General features: G+C 46.4%; 1 protein-coding gene across 3 annotated transcripts in view; it reads right to left on the reverse strand.

The window, feature by feature from the left end:
• LOC147426311 (Rab3 GTPase-activating protein catalytic protein) overlaps positions 1–23,119 on the reverse strand; it is a 161,017-nt gene that overhangs the window by 16,682 nt on the left and 121,216 nt on the right. For all 3 annotated transcript variants that reach the window (XM_086499136.1, XM_086499135.1, XM_086499137.1), the window contains exons 19-20: positions 8,261–8,453; positions 7,881–8,074 (exon numbers count right to left, since the gene is read on the reverse strand). In XM_086499136.1, the coding sequence (XP_086355262.1) occupies positions 7,881–8,074; positions 8,261–8,453 (387 nt within the window). The remainder of the gene's footprint in view (positions 1–7,880; positions 8,075–8,260; positions 8,454–23,119) is intronic.

A 23,119-nucleotide genomic window follows, 5' to 3' on the forward strand; every position in this document is an offset into this window, starting at 1 on the left:
AGTGATAGCAGAAGCAAAGAGAAGGTACAAAGTGCTAATTTTTGAGCAGCTACAAATCTCGAGCAGATAAAAGGGAGGGAAATTTTGACTCATTAGGAGATTAAGGTTCCTACAGCAAAGCTGAAAGTTTAATGGCACCAAAGGTTTTTTCTGCTATTGGAATCAAAGTTCTTTGACATAAACTCTGCCATATTCTTCCCATAGACAGTATGGCATTGGGAGTCTCATCAAGTCAAGTCCTTGATTACACCTTGTTCATTATCCCAATTGCCATCTAAGCAGAGTCCCCAAGAGTCCCCAAGCAGATTCCACTTGTCAAACTAAACAAAACCACTCCGACGAGAAGCTTGCCTGAAAGCTTAACTGGAAGGACCTTAATACTTAACCGCAAATAACACTGAGAATAGAAACAATTAGAGGAGTGACTGGATTGTAGAAGTTCCCGATAATATCCAATTACCAGGACTTAGTGGAGAAAGATATCTTAGGGAAAAGCGGAAACTTACAGACATAGCAGAAATTGAGACAGTAACAGAGCATCCATTCTGGTGGAAAGCTAGTCGTGAGGAGAGCATAACTGAGACAGTAACAAAACACCCGTTCTGATGGAAAGATAGTGGGGAGGAGAGAGATGGGACATAGAACCTATAGATGGTGGGATAGTTGCAGACCCTTTACTCAGAGGAGTAATAGCACTTGATTCTGGAGCCATTTACCAGTGGCAAAGGAACGCCTTCCAAAGTGACTAACTGGACAGTCCCCTGTGGCAAAACCTCCTGTACTCTAAAGGGCCCTTGCCAAGTTGGAACCAGCTTCTTTGCTTTTTTCAAATATTTTGCCTGATAGAGTAGCACCAATGTGCCTTGCGTTATTTTTGGCTTTCTGAGGTGGCGATCATGCCACGCTTTGCGACCAAGTTGTTCCGCTTGCAGAGCACAAGAAGCTAAAAGGCGGCTTTCATCCAATAAGGTGAGACGGGAGATAGAGGCAGATTCCATGCCCCAACTTGCACGCAGACTGCCCACCCTAAGGGAACCGGAGTTGAACTCAAATGGAGCTATAGCTTCCAAACCGAAAGCGAGTTGAAAAGGCGTTTGATTCGTTGTTGCTTTGAAAGATGTGCGGTATGCCCAAAGAGTGCCGTGCACAACCTGAGCCCACGATGCTGGATGGAGATGACATGCTTTCCTCAGTAGGGCGATCAGAACCTTGTTGGTGCTCTCGCCCTGTCCATTGGTTCTAGGGTAATAAGAGCACGACTTGCAATGAAAAATCTTGTAATTGGCCAGCAAATTTGAGATCATGTCATTGACAAAATGACTGCCTCTATCACTGGTGATCTCTAAGGGACATCCAAATCTGCATAAAATATTTTCATATAAAAATTTGGCCACTGTATTGCCAGTGCAATCTACTGTCGCTAGTACCTCTGCCCACTTTGTTGCATAGTCTGTAGCCACTAGCAGATATTTGCGATTACCTGGTTGAGCTGGGGGATATATTGGTCCCACAAAGTCCAAACCCCATCTCTCATAAGGTAGCCACGCCATCGAGACCTGCAAAGGACGGTTGGATTGCTTACTCGGCTTCGGCCCACATCTCTGGCACACATCACAAACCTTAGAATATGCTATTGCATCCTTAAAAATGTAGGGCCACCAAAGACCACTCTGTAGAATCTTCTGAGCAATGATGTGACCAGGGTAATGGCCACCGGTGCGACCATTGTGGGCATCCTCCAGAATATGCTCCACCTCATGAGGCGAGACACAACGCTTCAGAACACCATCTGGTCCCGCTTTGTAGAGCTGGCCCCCAATCAGAGTGAAAGGCCTGGACTTCAACAGCAATCTCCTCTTTTGCAGTGGGGATGCTCTCTCTGGGTACAGCCCAGTAGATAGAAAATGTAGGACCTCGCCGTACCATTCCGGTGTTGTATCTATTTTAAAAAGACTGCTGCTATCTGGAAAGTCATCCGCAATCCCGGTAGCTTCTTCACCTGTGTAAATGCGAGAGAGGTGGTCAGCCATTACATGATGCTTACCAGGACGGAGTACCACTTGAAAATCAAACACCTGGAATAGGAGGAGCCATCGCCATACTCGACCTGCAACCTGTGGCTTATTAAGCAGATAGCGCAAGGCATGGTGATCAGTGATAACTATGAAGTGGACCCCTAGCAAGTAGTGACGAAATTTGTGTAGAGCATACACTATAGCCAATCCTTTCCTCTCTGTGGTGCTATAGTTTCGCTCTGCTTTGGTGAGCAGGCGACTTGCATAATGTACAGGGCGATCCAAGTTGAACTCTTTGCTAGGCTGAGTCAGCACAGCACCCACAGCCAGCAGACTGGCATCTGTATGCACATGAAAAGGTAGGGCCCAATCCGGGGCAACTAGAATAGGCGCTTCAGTGAGACGTTTTTTGAGGTATGCAAATGCTTCGGCCTCAGGTGTTGACCACCGGAAGGGAACAGCAGCACTGGTGAGCCGGGTCAATGGTTGAGCCACCTGTGCATACACACGTATAAACCTGCGATGATAGCCGGTGTGGCCCACAAAGCTCTGAACACCTTTGGGATTTATGGGAGGAGGTAACTTCAAGATGGCCACTATCTTCTCTGGGTCCGGTGCCAAACCTTGAGCAGACACCACATGGCCCAACAGTGTGCCCTCTGTGACCAAAAAATGACATTTGTTCGGATTGAGCTTCAAACGTGCCTCTCTGCACCTGAGGAAGACTGCAGAGAGCTCAGCAAGATGCTCCTTTAGATTTTCTACTGGGGTCGAACATTGAGCACCCGAGAAGGTGGAAAAGTCATCCATGAATATGCGAAGGTGATCAGTAAGCAGAGGACAAAAGATGAGATATACTATGCGATTGAAAGAAGGCGGTGCATTTTTAAGCCCAAAAGACATTCTAGTGTAGATGAAAATACCCCAGGGAGTCACAAAAGCTGTTTTGATTTGGTCGTCAGGATGTATTCCTAACTGATTGTAGCCGCTGAACCCGTCCATAAAACTATACAGTACATGGCCAGCGACATCTTCGAGGACTCTCTCAGTAAAAGGTGTCGGAAATCCATCCGGGATTGTGACCTTATTCAGAGCCCGATAGTCGACACAAACTCGAATTTTGTTGGACTGCTTCTTTGGGGCAATAACCATAGGAGACAACCATTCTGAGTGCTCTACTGGTACAATAATACCTGCTTCTTGCATTTTTTCCAACTCGATTTTGACTGCTTCTGCATACTTGGGATTCAGTTTGTAAGCCCGTCCTCTGACCGGCTTAGCCCCCTCAACCAGAGGAATTGTGTGGACTCCTAGCTCTGCAGGGATTCCTTCTAAATCGTGGTAAGACCAGGCAAACACATCTTTGAAAGAGCGCACGAAGGAGATTACCAGGTCGAGTAGAGCGGGGTGATCCCATAACCAAGTGGCTAATAAGATGGGCTGATGGTTGTCACGGCCGCCTAGGTTGACCTCTCTGACTGGGTCAGGCGGTGCAGTGGTCGAGGCTGCGTCATGTGGAGAAGACTGTGCCGCCTGTGTTAGCCTTTGGACATTATGAGCTGGCGTCTGATAAATGTTGAAATCAGCATACTCTTCCTGCAACCAACATGATGGAAGCTCTGCAAATGGTAAATCCTCAGATACCTCAAAGTGCTCCGGCATGGGTGGAGAGTCAGATGGAGTGGAGGCTAAGGAGGGAGCTGGTGTGTTGGCCAACTCTTGCAAGGGAGACTTTTTTCCCCTTCTATGGTGGGTTATAGGCTCACCCAGGCCGACGGTTTCCATCAAGGGACCCTCCGAAGGATGGGCACCAGAGACTAGTCCACTTGGTTCTGACTCACTTGAGACTGGTCCACTTGGTTCTGGCTCACTTGGCTGACTGGGATTCTTGGTCTCAGGTGTAGCTTCAGATGTACGATCAGGGGGAGAGGGTGAATCTGTTGGCAAAGGTTGAAGAGAGACTACATAGCTTTGCATCGAAGAGGTGGCTTCTAACCACTGCAGTAAGTCTTCATCGGACCCATCGGGAGGGACCGGCTGCTCCAACTCAGGGTTGGACTCTACTGACAAAGAGCTATGCTGAACGACCGGATCCATACCTCCTTCGAGACGAATTTGTTGCATTGCAGAGCCAGGAGTATGTATCCACATGGCGTCGGTTCCCCAGTCGTGAAGTGCTTTCGTATGTCGCAGCCATGGCCTACCAATCAGCAAGGGATAACCTCCCTCTACCAGGGGAAGATTAACTACCACAAAATCCAAGTTAATAGTGAAATCTTGTACCTTCAGAGGCACCTTGTCGACTATGCCTACTGGGTAGACTGTTCTCTGATCAGCCAATGTAACAGTGAAAGGAGCAGGTCGGGTAGGCTTTAGACCTAAGGCCATCATAGTGAATTCGGGCATCAAATTGATTCCAGATCCTCCATCAACGATGACGCCGGATAGCTGGTGCCCAAGAATAGATACAGTGAGGCGAGGACTTTTATAATCGGTGAGGGGAGCAGATGGATAGGAAATCTCTGAGGGCTGTACAGGGAGGTGCCCGCCACTAGGCCCAGCCCCCGGGTACAGAGACTAAATGACTGACAGGGTGTCACTTCTAAGTGTTTCATCGAGACTTAGCATGTCGTATAGTGACACCTGCTGAAAAGTATTTTTCAAGTTGGCTTCTGCTGTGGGCTTGGCGCCTTCGAACTGGGCTCCTTTTGTGACCTTAATCTGTTCCAAGTCAGCCACTGCTTCTAAGAAGGCTCCATCAATGTCAGATAACAAGGAAGTTGGTCTGCTCTGAGCAATTGGGAAGGACTTGTCCTTTGGGTCAGGTAGACTAGAGTGAGGAAGTGGAGACTGGAGAGGTGGACCTGTGGGTAGACTGAGACCAAGAGCTGCTCTTTGTGCCCGAGTAAGGACACCAGCAGGATCCTCCACTTGTAGAGGCTTAACCACATGAGTAGCAGGTGAAGGTTGAGGCACGGTGTTCACAGTAATCAAATTTATCTTCGGAAAGGTGAATTCGGGTTGGTTCTGAGTCGAGCCTGAAGACGTGGATGCCCTTTGCTTGGGACAATCTTTACTGTAGTGATCCTTCGAATCAGGGCAATGACGACAAGGAGGGGACCCCTCGGGTAAAGGACACTTGCTCTGATAATGCCCATATTCTCCGCAACTGTAGCAGAGTATGGGCCGATTGGAAGGACGAAACAGGGGACGAGGTGGTTGCTGCATTGAATTTGAGGTTGAGGTGTAGAAACTTTGGGGAACTGAGGGAGTACTGGCATGATAAAAACTGTGGGGTGCAAAGTTGTTGTGCATACCTTGCTGCATAGGGGGTGTTGTCAGCAGAGGAGGCAACTGGTTTTGATGGCCGTAGGGTGAGACCATGTTGGATGCAGGTGCTAGCCCTTGTTGGAGAGAAGGACCAGGATTTTGTTGTATTTAACGCAATCCCTTGAGGTAGTAACAATCCTTATCCTCATGTCCAGCTTTTTCACAGAAGTGGCAGTAAAACCGAAGGGGGCATTCCTGTGGTGGGTGCCCTGGAGAGCGGCATGAGCTACACCAAACCATAGCCTTAGTCTCTTGCTGACACTTGAGCTCTTCTAACTCGCGCTTAATCTGTTCCAATGCCTCATTATGTGTAGGCTTCTCTTGTCTAAGAGAGAAGGACCTCTCCTCTTGAAGAGCTCGTTGTAGCTTTAGGGCTTCCAGTTCCCTACGTAAAGAAGTTAAAGGATCAGTAGGACTACCTTCCGAGAACACAAAGGGAGTATCTATTTGAGGAGAGTTGTTGAAGAGCTTCCTAGCTCCCTCTATTCTAATAGCAGCTGCGATGAACTCGTCGAGAGTGGCGTCGGGTCGGAGACTCTCTCGGAGTTTTTGCTGAGAAGTTTTGGGAAGCGCCTTCTCCACCCACTTTTTAACCATGAATTCACCGGGTTGTTGGGGAAGCTTGGCCACCAGCGACTTAGTTTTCGTCATAAGCTCCGCAAAAGTCTCCTCAGGTTTGAGCACCATGTTGGCCAACTCATCCAACACCTTCTCCTGGTAGTCACCAGGCCTGAAAGCTGCACAGAACTGCTGTCTTAAGGCTGCCCAAGTTGCAAAATGGTTCTCTGCAAATTGGCTGTACCAGTTATCTGCTAGGCCATCCAGGGTGGATGGAAATAGTACCAAGTAAGCATCTTCTCTGTTCAGCCCACGTCCCCTACAGAGAGATACAAATCTTCTTGCATGGTCGTCAGCATCTTCTGAAGACAACCCTTTGAAGGTAGGGAACTTGATGTTCACCTTGGCCAAAACACTAGCTAGTGGCTCCATGATTCCTTGCTGAGTCTGTTGCACAATAGCTTGCTGTAGAAGAATAGGAGAGAGCTTTTCTGGAGAAGGTGATCGCGAAGATGGGGAACCTGATGACGAAGGAACTGGTGAGAGCTTTTCTGGAGAAGGTGATCGGGAAGATGGGGAACCTGATGAAGGAATGGGTGATGTGATATGTGGAGGTATAGGTGATGAGGTTGAAGGATTTCTACACGGTGTCAAAGGTCGTCTTCTGTGATAGTACTTCAGAGGGCTCAGTAGTGGGCTTTGACGCTCAACTCACCTCCTTGTATGTGTCATGCAGTGACCTCCAAACCAACCAAGCTTTGGGCAAGAAAACCTTGAACTGGCTGAAGACTGGTCTAGAGATTGTTCTAGACTCTACTAGACCAGACGAGTGTCTAGACCAGCTGGACCAGGGACGAGGAGGACTAGACCAGGGTCTAGACCAGACAAGTGACTAGACCAGCTAGACCAGGGTCGAGGGGGTCTAGACCAGAGACGAGGGCAAGTTGGACCAGGGCGAGAGGGGACCAGACCAGCAAGGCGAGAGACTTAGACTGCACAGGCGAAGCGAAGAAACCAGCTACTCAACAGAGTGAGACTTCAGTTGAGGTCCCACCGTGATCGCCAAAATGAGAGCACCTATAGCGCGGATAATGTGTCGTGCTCTCTACAGTGTGGGTGCCCCTTAGTGCAATGTGCGTGACAATCTCACTCAAACAAATGAAAACTCTCTCAAACAGAATGAAACACAGAAACAACGGATAACAACACAAAAACAATGGATAACAACGGAGACACAACACTGGACCAGAACATGTGGACTCGACTAGCTCAAAGAACCATGTACAGACTCTGGCGTGGCAGCACACTCCGCTCCAGCCCAGGACTCACAGGTACAAATGGGGTGTCGAGGCTCAGATGTGCAGGGATGGTGAAGCAGTGCTCTGTGTAAGACTTCCTCTAGACGACTACGTGCAAGATAAGATAGAACTGCCCCCAAAACACGACTACTCATATGTACAACCATAAGAGCCACCAACGGCCCATAAATGTCCAGCCAGCTAAGTCTATCTCCAAACTGAGTGGTGGTGGTGACCTGGCCACGATGTCCACTAGACCACCGTAGGTACCCTACCACGTGTCACTCCCAGCCCAAAGGGTCCGTCCAGTGTGAACCAGACCAACTGTAGCTAACTGTCCAACTGCCTGTCCTGTTAAGTGACTGTAGCCCTGCTACAGTTGCTAGGGCTCTTCTTTAACAATCAGAGTCAGATCTTCATTTTGACTTCTTGGATAGATCAAAGAGCCCCGCAGATTGACGCTTTGGTAAACCTTAACTCATATGGCATGGAAAATGTATATGTGTGCTTCTTGCTTGATGGAACATGGCCCTCACCCGCTAGCATTCCATGAAGACATTTGAAAGGGGAAAACCATTCCCCCATTTAAGTGCTTTGAGTGTCAGCGAGTCCCATACACTTCAAAGCACACAAAGCAATAATAAAAATAAATAAATGGTTCAATGATATTGCTACTCACCTCTTGAACCAGGTTCCTTTGTTTTTCAAGATTGATGTAGTTACTGAGAAGGTTGGAGAACAACCTATGGGCATCAGGAAGCTTTTGATAAAATGATGCTGCCATTATGACATGTTTTTCACTTTTCTCCAGCAATAAACATAACTCCATGATGTCGGTGCGCCAATCCTCCATATTTTCAGTGACGTCCTTATCTATTTCGAGCGAAAAAAGGTATTATGAGACTTAAAGTTACATAATACTTTTGAGGACTAAAAAACTGCCCCACATACTTTTCTGAGAAAGCTGACAGTGAACACTATTTTGTATATTTTGAAAGAACTTTGAGGCTCTCATATCAATAGCAGAAATCACCAAGAGGCATGATGAAACACCATTACCTGATAAATTGGTCTCTCGTAAAGGTTTTAATATGGAAACAATGGTAGAAAATAGTTGATCAATTTCCACCTGGAGAACTTTTGGTTTGCCAATGTCAGTTTGATAAAGGATATCTGAGATAGAAGCAAAAGAAGTGCAAATCATCTGGGCCAGTAATTGATAAGGCCTTAGCGTCTCTAGGTAGTGAATCACCTGAAGAAACCACCACCAAAGGTAAGAGACCAACATACTAACAACTATACACCTGCAAGCATGACAACAGAATCACTGAATGATTACAACCTGTGAATGAGCGCGTGAGTTGTAGAGTGAGCGAAAGTAAGTGTGAGTGAGCAAGACTACTGAGCTTCTGTGTGTGGGGGGGGTGGGTGTGCTTGTGCATGTGTACAAAGCACTCCTGGGGATGCCTCAATACACAGTGCTCCTGTAAATGCCTCAAGAGCCTGTCCTCATGAAACTGTAGAAAACAGAGGTGGTATGTACAAACACTGTCTACATCAAGGTGGCATGTAAGATGAGAACCACGGAGGGAGTAGTGCCATGAAATCCTGCCCTGAACAAAAGGGTTAAAAACCTAGATGTGCGAGAGGCTAGAGCAGCACCTCAAAAAGGCATGACAGCGTTCCTCTGCTGTTCTAGGAGAGTCTCTTTAAGTATCCCACTTATTTTGAAGTGTGTGTACAATCTCTGCCCACATGCTGGTGAGTGTGCCCGCTGATGTGGAAGGCTCTCCAGTAAGAGCATGTATTTCCGAGTCTTACAACTCATCCTGATGGTAATAGCACATATGCTGGGGAAGATAATCTCCTGTGAATGCTCACGAAAAGCTTGAGTAGTATCAGATAGCATACCAATCTTCCACGTCCGCAACCCGGCTGTGTCAGTAGGAAAACTGGATCATCGCCTCCCTTCTGATAAGGAAGGTGAGTGCAGGAAACTGTAATCTCCAGCAGACTTAACCCAAAGTCACAAAACCAGATCACAGGCCCACACGGCAGAAAAGAGCCCATATTATCCACCAAAACGATATTAGCATGAGGGGAAACGGAGAGAAAATGTTGTACGCTCTACTCCTTTTGTAGTTGGTGAATGTAGGCCTGATCATGGCCAGCACTACCAGCCAAAGTCCCTACTAGCAAGTCAGCGTGAGCTAAATCCATACATAATATAATTTTTGGTCACTAATGCATGAGACAGGCCCAAATGTAGATAGTGACCCAGCTGAGTAGGCTATTCTCCTCTATCGCAGGTGTCCTGGGAGGATCGGCCAACCACTGCTAGCAGAATACTCAAAAAATGATATTGCTATTGGGATTTTCTGAGGCCAGCACCATTCCCCCAGATCCCGGTCCACAAGAAAAAGCGGATCAACACAACAAAGTTTCATGTAGATCCACCACAAATAGTGGAGGTTTCAAAGTCCATCAAAAGAAGATTAATGGTAAGGGGTGAATGATCCCCATCTGCAATTGCTGCAAAGAGCAGAAAATCACATTTCTCTGCTGTCGATGCTTGAGTCACATGAATGCTACCATTCGTCATGTGCAGGAATGTCTAAAGTCCCCTGCCACACCTGATGACAATCTGCTAGAATTGCGTCTGCAATCTCGGCCATTAAGAATGTAATGCCCATACAGATAGAGCAATGCTTTGCAATAAAAGCCACATTCAAACATCTATAGCACATTCATTGAAGCATGGAGAAGCTGAACCTGTGTCTCAGCCAGCCGAATCACTATGAGTGCTTACCCAGCAGGTTCAAAATAAGAGTTCCATGTCAAAGGTTGACACTCAATCTCCTCTGCTCATATGCACACTTTGTATACACATGATTTTTGTACATGTGGACTTCCAAAAGCATCACCAAGCACTTACGAAATCCCTTGGGGTGGCTCACATTATTTTTCCAAAACACGTCACAATGTCTACTTTGAATTGAAAGCTAGCAGGTAGATTATCTTGAATCCTGTGGGCACCCTATTCTGAGTGACCGGACATGTCAGCCATCACATTGTGCTTACCTCGTCAAAGAACAACATCGAAATCAAACTCAGGGAACAAGAGTAGCTAGCGTCAAACTTGACCTGCTACTTCAGGTTCGTGCAGGATCAGCTGATCGTCAATGTTGTAAGCAGCCTATGGCCCACTCTACCATCGATACATGAAGAAAGTAGAGGTGGCTCTTGAGGCTTTAGTATCGGTGGCTGCCAGGTGCACAATAGAGTCTATCTGCATACTTGTGCCATCTCTGTGGTTCCTCCACCATGGGAGTGGGTTGGCAAGGCTCTCTTAACTGGCTCTAGGCTATGCTCTTGCGCCTCTTCAAATTCCTACTCTTTATGGCATGTGAGGGTCATCATCTTTTTGTGGGCCTAACACTCTGTGATCTTTTGTGGACAGGGTGGATAAAAGTGCGGGAACCAAGACGATGCAAAAACTGGCAAAAGAAAAACAATTTCTTGAGCTGCACATGCGACACTCACAAAGAGCAACAGCATGGACACAGAATTGCACCAGAGAAAGCACAACAATCATATTAGCAAAATACACTCATCAAGCATAGATAGTGTAATGATGGATACCAAATAAGAAGTATATCATATATGGCATATGCCTCAAGGGCTCAAATTGATGAGTCAAAAGGTTCAAAGTAGAGAGCTAAAGCCTGATTGCTATTGCCTCTGAAGTCCTCACTTAAGCCTCGAACTTGGGAGAGGGAGATTGGAAGGGAAAAGAAATCTCCTCTGCATGACTTCGCCAAAGTTCCACCTCTTCCTTTAACATCCCCCGGGTCTGACGCCCCGCCCACTCAAAAGCACTCTGTTATGTCTGAAGACTTACCCTTCGAGGAGCTTCCACCAAGATGGTTACAAGAAGAGTATGTGGAGTCTCCGATCAATCAAACACCAACCCATGATGTCTCAAAGCTCCTAGAGGCAGCTCACTCTGCATCTTCTGAGGCGCCCTCTCCGGCTACACCTCTTGACCCGGTCAGAGAAGTCAACCTGGGCGACCCTGACAACCCTCAGCACATCCTCTTAGCAGCTTGGTTATGGGAGCATCCTGTGCTACTCGATCAGGTAGTCTCTTTCATGCACTCTTTTAGAGATGTTTTCGCTTGGTCCTACAAGGATTTGGCAAGGATCCCACCAGAATTGGGTGTCCATACTAACCCTCTGGTTGAAGGGGCTAAGCCTGTCAGAGGCCGAGCTTACAAGCTCAAACCAAAGTATGCAGAAGCTATCAAGTCAGAGGTAGAAAAAATGCAAAAAGCAAGGATCATTGTGAGGCAAGCTTTTCCATGCATGGGAACCCCCCATATTTTTTTCTCTTTTACAAAAAATATTTCCTATTATATAAGTTACTTTTGATTTTTTCTTCCCTTTTTTCACAAACGTTTTAGCCTTTATTAAATAAATAATACTTATGCTAATCAATCACGATGTAGCATAAATAAGCTTTCTTTGTTGATCTCTTTTTTTGACCTTAAATATTAAATATATATATTCTAAATTACATTATATATTTTAGTATTTTCTAATATATTTTTCATGTATATATATTATTCCACCCTACCAAATATTTTATTCACTAGTTTTCATTTTCAAACCTCAACCCCACTTGCAAATTTCAATAATACCCCCATCTAGATGATTGTCAATCTTTTCAAAACTCTAGGTCATGTTTTCATACACATGAAGGAGCTTACACTTGAAGGCAAGAGAGAAGTCCACTCAAAGGGGACCACCAAAAGACCTTTGCATCTACAAATAATACATTATTTGGCTCAATTTTTTAAGTAAAGAAGAACCCCGAATCAAAAGGAGCGTTCAACATGAAAGATGTAGCTCGTGATCTCAACTTTTAGCTCAATTTTTTTTCAAAATTTTTGGAGTTATGAACGCGGAGCTATGATTTTTGTGGTGGACCCCAGTTTTCTCGTGTAATCGTGACACAGGCCATCCCCAATTTTCTTCCCTCTATAATGGCTATGGTTCTACAAGTCTTCAAGCATGATTACAAGAGACAAGGCTCTTTTAATGAGGTCTTGGCTAGTCTAGAGTAATTCTATCACCATTTTTGGAGGATCCATCCTCATCAACAACTATCCACCTTTGACAACCTCTCTTGTAATTTCTTACCTCTCTCTTCTCTCCCTAATAAGCTTATGTCTAGCCAAAGCTAAACTATTATAAATATCTCCTATCCTCTACATCCTACCCACATTTTCTCTTCTTCTCTCTCTATTGACTCTAGTATTTTAAATAATGAGGAGACAAGATGGGAGCCACAGTCACATGCACCCTATTTTCCTAGTCACCAAAGTGGGACACTCACCTCAAATAGAAATATTGCTAAATCCTTCCCTCCTTCCCTATATAAGGAGGCCATGAGAGCTCACTAAGGAGGGAGACACACACACACACACACACCTATCCATACACACTCTTGTGCTACATGAACCCTAATCACATAATCACAACACCATCACCATCACCATCACCATCACCATGCACAAAAGATGAGCACCACACCTCCACATCACTTGTAATTAAGGGTTGAAGGCACAATTTCAAGAAGAAGAAGGGTGGACACACTCATGATATTCCTCCCCATCAACTCCCATCTCTCCATTATGCCTCCTACGATCTTGTTCCCTTCTCATCTTCTTGCCATACACTACCTATTGTATTCATCTTTTGCAAGCAATCAACACACTCCATTTTGGTGCCATACTTTGTGTCGCTTTGGATACATCTCATTTTGAGTATGGTATATGCTTGTTCCTTGCCATTTTATTTTTTTCTGCTTATGTTAAGGTGTGCGGATTCGCCACCATACACACACACTCTCTCTCCCTCTCATATTCCTATCATCTTGCTACTTCCATCTTGAGGTGTGCGGATTCGCCACCTCTTGTATGAGAAGTGAGCATACTTACATGTATCCCTGACCTCGTTATCTTCCTTACTACATGCATGAGTAGCGAGCCCATTCTCACTCACTCACCACTCCTCTCACCTTATTCTATGACCACCCCATTCCACATTTGGGCATGGATCTTGAAATTGTTTTCCATGGCATGTTTCATTGTGTATATGTATGCGTCCTAGCCGCATATCTTGCTAGGTGGTGCCCCTATTGCGTATTTCCCATGATGAGGCCATTGTGCATAGTCTTGGTGTAGAGGCCACCGGGTCTATTTTTCACTTCCGCCTCTCAATTGTATCTGTGGAGCACTCAGAGTGGTTATCGCCCATGGTGATAGCGCCTAAGAAGCAGTCCAATAAAATCCGTGTGCATAGATTACCGCGCTCTAAACAAGGTAGCTATCCGAGATGGTTTTCCCACACCTTTCACTGAGCATGTACTAGAAGATGTAGCAAGGCATGTATTGTACAATTTCATGGATGGGTTCTGTGAATACAATCAATTGGACATCCATCGAGGTGATCTGATTAAAACGGCTTTCGTGACTCCCTTGGGTATTTTTATCTACACTAGAATGTCGTTTGGGTTGAAAAATGCTCCACCTTCCTTCAATTGTACAGTATATCTCATATTCTGTCCCTTGCTTACGGATCATCTTCGCATCTTCATGGACAATTTTTCAACCTTCTCCGGTGCTCAGTGTTCAACCCCAGTGGAGAATCTAGAGGAGCACCTCGCTCAGCTCTCTGCTGTCTTTCTTAGGTGCAGAGAGGCACGCCTGAAGTTCAATCCGAAACAAGTGTCAGTTTTTAGTCACTGAAGGTACACTTCTAGGCCATGTAGTGTCTGCTAAAGGTTTAGCGCCCGATCCAGAGAAGATAGTAGCAATCTTGAAGTTATCGCGTCCAATCAACCCTAAAGGTGTTCAGAGCTTTGAACGCCATACAGGCTATCATCGCAGGTCTATACGCATGTATGCACAGGTGGCTCAACCACTGACCCGACTCACCAGTGCTACTGTACCCTTCCAATGGTCCAAACCTGAAGCGGAAGCATTTGCATACCTCAAAAAACGCCTCACTGAAGCACCAATTCTAGTGGCTCCCGATTGGTCTCTTCCTTTTCATGTGGATACTGATGCCAGTCAACTGGCTGTGGGTGCCGACTCAACCTAATAAGAAATACAACCTGGATCGCTTTGTTCACTATGCAAGTCGCCTTCTCACCATAGCAGAGCGCAACTATAGCACCACAGAAAGGGAAGGTTTGGGTGCTATCTGCTTAATAATCCGCAAGTTGCACGTCGAGTATGGCGATGGCTACTCTTATTTCAAGAGTTTGATTTCGAAGTGGTACTCAAACCCAGCAAACATCATGTCCTTGCTGACCACCTCTCTCGCATTCACACAGGTGAAGAAGAAACAGGAGTTGCAGATGATTTTCCAGATAGCAATCTCTTTAAGGTCGATAGCACTCCGGAATGATACGGTGATGTCTTGCATTTGCTATCTACTGGTCTGTACCCTGAGAATGCATCTCCATTGCAGAAGAGGAGATTGCTTTAAAAGTCTAGGTCATTCACTCTGATTGGAGGCCGGCTCTACAAGTCAAGACCAAATGGTGTTCTGAGACGGTGAGTCTCCCCTCATGACGTTGAGAATATTCAAGAGGATGCCCATAGTGGTCCCACTGGCGGCCATTACCTTGGTCACATCACCCCCAAGAAGATTCTACAGAGTGGTCTATGGTGGCCCTATGTTTTTCGGGATGCAATTGCCTATGTGAAAGTATGTGATGTGTATCAACGCTCTGGACCTAAACCAAGCAAGGAGTCCAACCGTCCTCTGCAGGTCTCTATGGCATGGCTGCCCTTTGAGTGATGGGGCATGGATTTTGTGGGTCCAATTGCTCCTCCGGGCCCAACAAGGTAACGAAAGTATCTGTTGGTGGCTACAGATTATGTAACCAAGTGGCCAGAGGTACTGGCGACAACTGATTGCACTGGCAATTATGTAGCCAAGTATCTGTATGAAAATATTTTGTGCAGGTTTGGATGTCCCCTGGAGATCACCAGTGATATAGACAGTCACTTTGTTAATGAATTGATTTCAACCTTGCTAGCCAACTACAAGATTTTTCATCGTAAGTCTTGTTCCTATTACCCTAGAGCAAATGGGCAAGCCGAGAGCACCAATAAGGTTCTGATAGGCCTTCTGCGGGAAGCATGTCATCTACATCCGGCGTCTTGGGCTCAAGCTATCCACGGCAGCCTTTGGGCTTACCGCTTCTTTTAAAGCCACGACCAATCACACCCCATTTCAGTTAGCCTTCGGTTTGGAAGCAATAGCACCCTTCGAATTCAGCTTAGGATCTCCGCGAGTAGGTAGTCTGCGTGCCGATGGGGGTGTGGGATCTGCCTCTATCTCTCGTCTCGCCCTATTGGAGGAAAGCCGCTATTTGGCTTCTCAGGCTCTTGCAGTAGAGCAGCTTCGTCGCAAGGCGTGGCATGATCGCCATCTCTGCAAGCCAAAAATTATGCAAGCCTCACTGGTGCTATTGTATCAACCTAGATATCAAAAAAAAAGCAAAGAAGTTGGTCCCAGCTTGGCAAGGCCCATTCATGGTGCAAGAAATTTTGCCACATGGAGCAATCTAGCTAGTAACTTTGAAAGGTGTCCCCTTGCCGCTGGTAAATGGCTCTAGAATCAAATGCTATTATCCCTCTGAGCAAGCCGTCTGCAGCTGTTTCGCCATCCGTAACTGTTTTGCCTATAGTATAGGTTCCTGAATCTCACTTCTCTCTTTTTTCACCCTTCTCTCTTCTTTCACTTACCTTCCCACCAGAGCCGGTGTCATGATAATGTCACTGCACACTCTCAGTCTCTACTATGCCTGTAAATGTCTCCACAGTTCCTCCTTCGATATAATTTCTCTACCATTGTGTAACTAGGGTGCTTGTAATCAGCTCATTCTTTCCATAAGTGTGAACTACCTTGTTGTATTGATTTCTAGTAGCACGAAGTTCCTCCTTCTTCTCCTGTATTTGTTTTCTAAGTGTGGATACCACGTCACTCTATAACCATTGCTCTCTCCATAAAATCTCTCTGCCTGTCGTCTCCGTATTCACTCCTTGCCCTGCAGGTGCCTCTCTACCCCTTCAACTAACACTAACCCTGCCCTACCTACCTCTATACGGTTAAAGCTCCATGAAAGTACAAAACCCAACGTAGCTATATTCTTTTAACACATTAGACAAGTTAACGTTCACAAAAAGGAGTGAGAAAAAATCCGAGGATGCTTGGTTGGAGAGATGCTTACATTCAGCTGTTGTCTATGCCCATCATAGTCTACCCATGCTTGGATAAGGTCATTACTTGTTAAATGATCACCGCATTTTGTGAGGAATTTTTTAGATGGGGACCAATATCCTGCCTCCGCAGAATTGGATGAAATCATGCTGTTTTGATTGATGCCCACATGGTTACAATTGATGTCTCCAAATTCAAGGTCTTTCATTGTGTCAAATTCGATGGCAAAGACATGAGTGAAAGTGTTACCCTACCCACTAGCCTCGCCCCCCTCTACTCCTACTCGCCCCTACCTACTGAGCCTCTCGTCCCTACCCAGCACTACTCGCCCCTACCTACTACCCCTCGCCCCTAACCACTACCTCTACTCCTACTCGCCCCTACCTACTGAGCCTCTCGCTCCTAACCAGCACTACTCGCCCCTACCTACTACCCCTCGCCCCTAACCACTACCCCTCGCCCCTCTCTACTCCTCGCCCCTACCCACATACCTCCCCCCTACCTACCACCCCTTGCCCCTCTACTCCTCCTCGCCTCTACCTCCTACCCCTAGTGCCTACCTACTGATCTAGATCCCTAACCACTGCCCCTCGCCCCTACCCAGTTTTACTCGCCTCTCAGGATCAACAACTAGGTCTGACTGCATTAGCCACTGCAGAGTTACCCACTGATGTGCCTGGAGATATGGTGCACGAGCTTTTGAATCGTTTTCCAAAAGTGTGGGGCCACAACCTTACCCCTACCAAGATTGGTCATGCACTGGGCATGACCACCTTCCCATCTTTGAAACCAGCCACACGCACATACTCCAAGCGTTCGAAAGATGCCACAATACATGCGTGTCAAGAGTTGCTACACTCTGATCACCCAGACTCTGCGCGGAATAAAGAGTTGTGGAATGTATTTAAGTATTACTTTTTACTTAGAGATGCCGGAGAAACAAACAAAAGTTTTCCAACTATGGTTTCTCACTATGAAGGACTCTACTGTCTGATCCACACAATACCTTGTGGATTTCACCAGATTCTTTACACATCTTTGCAGTCCCGGGCTAAGCGGTTTCGAGCACAGGTGCAATCAGTACAGTCTAGCTTTCAGTGCTTTGCAGCTCCTATGCTGGCTTGGGTGATTAACATACATATAAGCCCGGTGTATGGGGATGCCGAGATGCAGAGTACGCACTCCAAAGTAAAGAGAAAATCGATAGCCCATACAGCGGGTCTACTTGAGAAGAAAACGAAGAAAAGGGCTAAAGTGGTGAAGGATACAACAGAATCTTTAATGCCTTTGCCAGTTTCTGAGAGTCAGCAACTTCGAGTGAAGCATCCTGTACGACAATCATCATCTACTCCCGCTACTAGTTCTAGGACATGCTCAGATGCTTAGGATCAGACTATGCATGTTATAACTGTGGCTTCTGCAGTGTGTGTTCCCCTACCTACTTCAGTCATTTTCACTCCTACCACAGTGACTAGCTCCTAAGCCCGGGTTGGAGTTGTTTCTTCTCCTATGCCTATCCCTGTTGCAGCCACTCCACCCGTCTCTACTCCACCAGAGAAGCATGCTCCAAGTCCACCACCAGCAGTGCCACTTGCCAGCCCTCTCCCACCTGACACTGTTGCAGGATCTTCCACAGTTTTGGACTCTACATCACTTTTTCGCCTATCTGAGGATGGCCATTGCTACCATTGACCTTGGGGCAGAGCGATTGGCAGCTATACACCAGCGTCACTCAGCTACTTATGCAGCTATGGAGGGATCTCTGCGAGTCGCTGAGAGCACCATCGCAGATCGGGATGCTACTATTTTCGCACTACAGCAAGCCTTGAAGTTAGTCCCAAATGATCAATGACCTTCAAGCTAAGGTACAAGGATTTAGAGAAATGCTTCTACATGAAAATAGGGCTACCCAGCCTACGATGATGGGCGTGGGTTATCAAATGGACTGGATCAACACCAATGCAGAATGCAGCAACAGGCCCTTCTCATCAATTTATGGGACTCTACAGACATGCTCCAGTTCAATACTACAATCAACGGTATCCTCAAGCGTTTCAGTCGTCGACATTGCCTCAGATGCAGAACGTTCCTTGCTGTGAAGGTGTTGCTGGTGCACACTGCCATGGCTGTGTTACTAGACGTTCTCAGTACACTACAGGATAGGTGCTACCTTCCACCCTGAAGCAGGTGGCTGCTCCCTTCACAGGCGGCCCAGTTATTGATAGCAGAGCACACCAACAGCAGGGTCCCACAATTAATTTGATGGCTCCATCTCCAGAGACTGATACTTCAGGTGCTGTGGAGACTAATCTTTCTCTTAGGTTACCACGGCAGTGCATTGCAGTGCCTTGCAGTAGTGGTTTATTTTGCAGTCTCACGATCCTTTAGCAGTTTCAATTGTTTCTCTCACCGAGACGGTGAGTGGTTTTGTGGCGGGCAACCTGTAGCAGGGCTACTGTGTCACTGGCATGGACACGCAGTTAGTCACCGTTAGTCACAGTTCGCCAGGTTTCACACTGGACGGACTCTCTTGCGGGATCGGTGACACGTGGCAAGGATACGGGTGGTGGTGTAGTCAACATCGTGGCCAACGCATCACCACCACAGTTCAGAGATATGCTTAGCTAGATTAGATATTGGTGAGCCGTTGGTGGCTCTTAATGGTTGTATATATCCGTAGTTTTTTGGGTTATATGTATGATCTACTTTTGTATGGACCATCGTCTAGAGTCTCTCATCTTGAGTTGTACATAGCACGTCTGCACCATCCCTGCACAGTTGAGCCTCGACACCCCCACTCTACCTATGAGATCTGGGCTAGAGCTGAGTGTGCTGCCATGCCAGAGTCTGTATGGGTTTCTTTGAGTTTGTCGATGTTCATGCTATTCATGTTCAGGTTCTGCTGTGTCGTATTGTTGTTGCTGTGTTGTTCGTTGTCTTCTGTGTTCGCATTGTGTGGAGTGAGATATCACGCACATTGCACTAAGGAGCACCCACTATAGAGGGCACGAACACATTATCTCCGCTACACCATTACACTGCCTAGAGCCTTATTGATGTGCAAACTGCAAGAGATGGGGGTTCCAAAAGAGTTGATTTGGGGGATCATGGCTCTTTACAAGTCAGGAGTGGGGCATGTACACACTCTAGAGGGGATTTCTGATTTGATTCATTCATTGTTGGGGTGAAACAGGGCTGCCTACTATCTCCTACACTATTTGGCATGTACTTGCATAAGGTTGCTGACTACATTGAGAGGGATGGTGATAGAGGAGCACAGTTGGCAGGGACATGGAACCCACTATTGTTATATGCTGATGATATTGTGCTGATTTCCGAGTTCCCGGAGGGCATACACAGTCATTTAGATGCTTTGAACACATTTGCCCACGATAGTGGATTGTCTGTTAACCTCGGGAAAACCAAGGTTATGGTGTTTAACATGAGACCACAGTGGGTCAAGAGGTCAGCACCTACTTTTACATATGGCCAAGAGACGTTGGAGTATACAGATGCATACACATAGACTTCAGTGGACCGGCATTTTCATTGAGGAGAGCAACAGAGACTAGATTGACAAGAGCTTATGTAGCCTTGGGAGGTTTGAAGAAGATGTGTTCGTAGGTTCAGTTTCAGGACCTCGAACAAAGCTGTGGCATTTTGACACTCTAGTGGCTTCCGCCGCCATGCTCTATGGGGTTCAGATTTGGGGGCCCTCAGTGGACCACCACGGTAGATCTGGTAGCACTGATGGATGAAGATGTATGGAGAGGCCTCTAGTCTCTATGATCTCTCGGATGATTCGGGATAAGGCCTCAGTGCCACATGAGATTATTCGGGCTGCGCTAGCTTCCCCTCTTCTCGTAGTTGAGGTCCTTTCTAAATCAGTTTCCTTCATGAATAATTTATGGGACCTTCACAGACAGATATGCTCAGCTAGCACTAGAGTCATCCCGACAGCTAGCGCTACAAGGGGACAGCATGTTGGTATGGGCAGATGACATCATCGTTTAAATCACATGGCTTCAGCATGGATAGACTGCCTCCATTCTAGTACTCCTTGGATGCACCCTCCCTTTCTTTCACACGGACAGAGAGCACTAGATTTATATGTAAGGATTTGATTCAACTAGATACCATAAGCACATGGATACAGCCGGTACAAGAGTTGGACACAAAGATGGTTTTCTATAGAGAGCATCTCCTCCAACTAACAGAGGACGGGTATGTGACCAGACCGGCCTATCTGGACACTCATTTATCCTATGGGATACGATGTGCTATTGGTAAGATGCGCACACCATCGCGTCAGCTAGAGATTGAGACTGGCAGATTTAGGAGAAGCTAGGATATGCCAGTTATGTCATATAGAGCCAAAGAAGTTACATCACATTTGCCATTGTCCGGTATACTATGAGATACGAGGGCTCTTTCACTGTCTATTCAGAGAGGGCTTTGAACCGTTGGCTAGAGTCATGAGACTCAAGATCAAAGATGCCTCGGGTTGTTTTTGCTAGAGCTGCGCTGCTAGAGCTGTGCACACACAGGGAAAGTCTCTTGAGGAAACCAGGTATTGGGAGCCATTCAAAGAGGGAGATCATTGACTTCTTTAGAGCAAGGACTCAGCACCTGGATGAGCATGCTTCATAGAAGACTTCTGAGCCCACTCTACCAAAGGTATATTAGTGAACAGATCCACTGAGCTCGAGAGAGCTAGACGCCTACGTCTACGGGGGCGACCACGATATCGACAGAGGCTCCACCAAAGAATCAAGACTATTCTAGCACGACATGCGAGACGCCCAGTACGACTATTTACAAAGGCAAACATTGACGAAGCTCTTCAGCGACGATGCAATAATTTCTCGGCCTGATGCCGGGCGTCCTCTGGCATGGATGATGATGATGATGATTTTTAGGTTAACGATTTTACTCTATTAGTTTTAGTCTTTCAATTTACTTCATTTTATTTGTACCCAGACATTGGATTAGATTCACAAGGATTATATCACTTCGGTCTGATTGGTCATTTTGGCCTATTGAAGACGTTTAATTTCACATTTCATTTCTCATTACAGTTTTTGGTCGTGTGTTGCTATTGATTTCTTGCTTGGAGTGTCCAAGCTTGTAACAAAGGCTGATGGCTTAGATGCTCCTACAATGGAAGCGTTTGGGCTTGGTGAGCCTATAAAGGACCATAGAAGAGAAAGAAATCTGACTCACTCTCTGACCAAGGCAAAGCTCACCTCTCTATCTGATGGACTACCCTTCAACGAACTTCCCCAAGGATGGGTATAAGAAGCAGATTTTAATATTACACCAGCTAAGGGCGTCTCTATGCTCCAAGAAGTGGAAACCTCTTTCGCTACAAAGACATCTTCACCAATGCCCCCTCTAGACACAGTAAAAGAAGTCAACTTGGGCAACTTTGACAACACCCAGCCCATCCTTTCGACTGCAAGGTTGTGGGATCACACGGTGTTGCTAGACCAGGTACAATTATCAAAGTGGGAAATCGAAGATCCATATTCACATGACTTCTTTTCGGTTAAAGTGCACCCAGCCTGTCCTCTACACAATCCATTCATCGGAAAAACCAATAAAAACTTTCATCTTTCAAGAATGTTTACAAGCTCTAATGCAGTGACAAAAATAAGCACAATAAATGTTTTGGATGGTAATTGTATCATGGATAAGTGGTTGGTGATAATGCGCGTTTGGATGTGGCCAGACGAAGACTCTTCTTCGTCTCTTGCTATTGACAGGAGATTTTTGTATACAGTCTGAGTCGTGTTGCAAGTGTAGCTACACTTATCATGAAATGGTTCTTTGGTAGTGGATTGCAAGCTTCCAATAAAAATTTTGGGTTGCTTCATATGTCACATGAGGGATGTGGGCATGTGTTTGCAACATAGTTACTAGGAACGCAAAACGGGAACGGCGACGGGGACCCCGCGGAACGGGGGGAACGGCCAAGGTCCGAAACGGGAATGGCACGGAAAGGGAGGCATAAAAAACACCCAAATAATGCAATTTTTAGCTCTACATGTCTGAAATTTGAATGCAAGTAGTATTAGAGTCCTTTGACTCTAATACTTACAAAAAGCTCGATTTGAAGACCCCTAGGCCATGGATGATGCGAGAGGGAGAGGGAGAGACCTTGAGAGAGAGAGAGAGAAGGAGAGAGCTTAAGAGTGAGAGAGAGAGAGAGACTAAAGAGAGGGAGAGAGCTTGAGAGAGTGAGAGGGGGAGAGCTTGAGACTCGAGAGTCAAGAGAGGTTAAGGCTTAAGCCTTAAACCTTGAGGGCATGTGGATTTGCTTGAGAAGGGAATGGGTGTGAGGGGGTGCATTTTGAGTCCTTGCACACTTTAAAAAACACCTAATGTTCACTACAAATTTGCAAAAAACTGCCCATTTCTCCCCATTTTGAGAGTTGGCCATTCCGGGCCGTTCCAGAGCCGTTCCGCCAGTCGTTCCGATATCAAGTGGTCACCCGGAACGGCAAAACGTTCCAGGACGTTCCGGCCTTGCAGGGGGGGGGAGGGGGAGGGAACGGCGTTCTGGCGTTCCAGGGCCTAGGGAACGGGTTCCCCAGTAACAATGGTTTGCAATCCTTT

The sequence above is a fragment of the Adiantum capillus-veneris genome, chromosome 24 (assembly GCF_014529385.1).
Source record: "Adiantum capillus-veneris isolate H3 chromosome 24, ASM1452938v2, whole genome shotgun sequence".
Lineage (NCBI taxonomy): Eukaryota > Viridiplantae > Streptophyta > Polypodiopsida > Polypodiales > Pteridaceae > Adiantum > Adiantum capillus-veneris.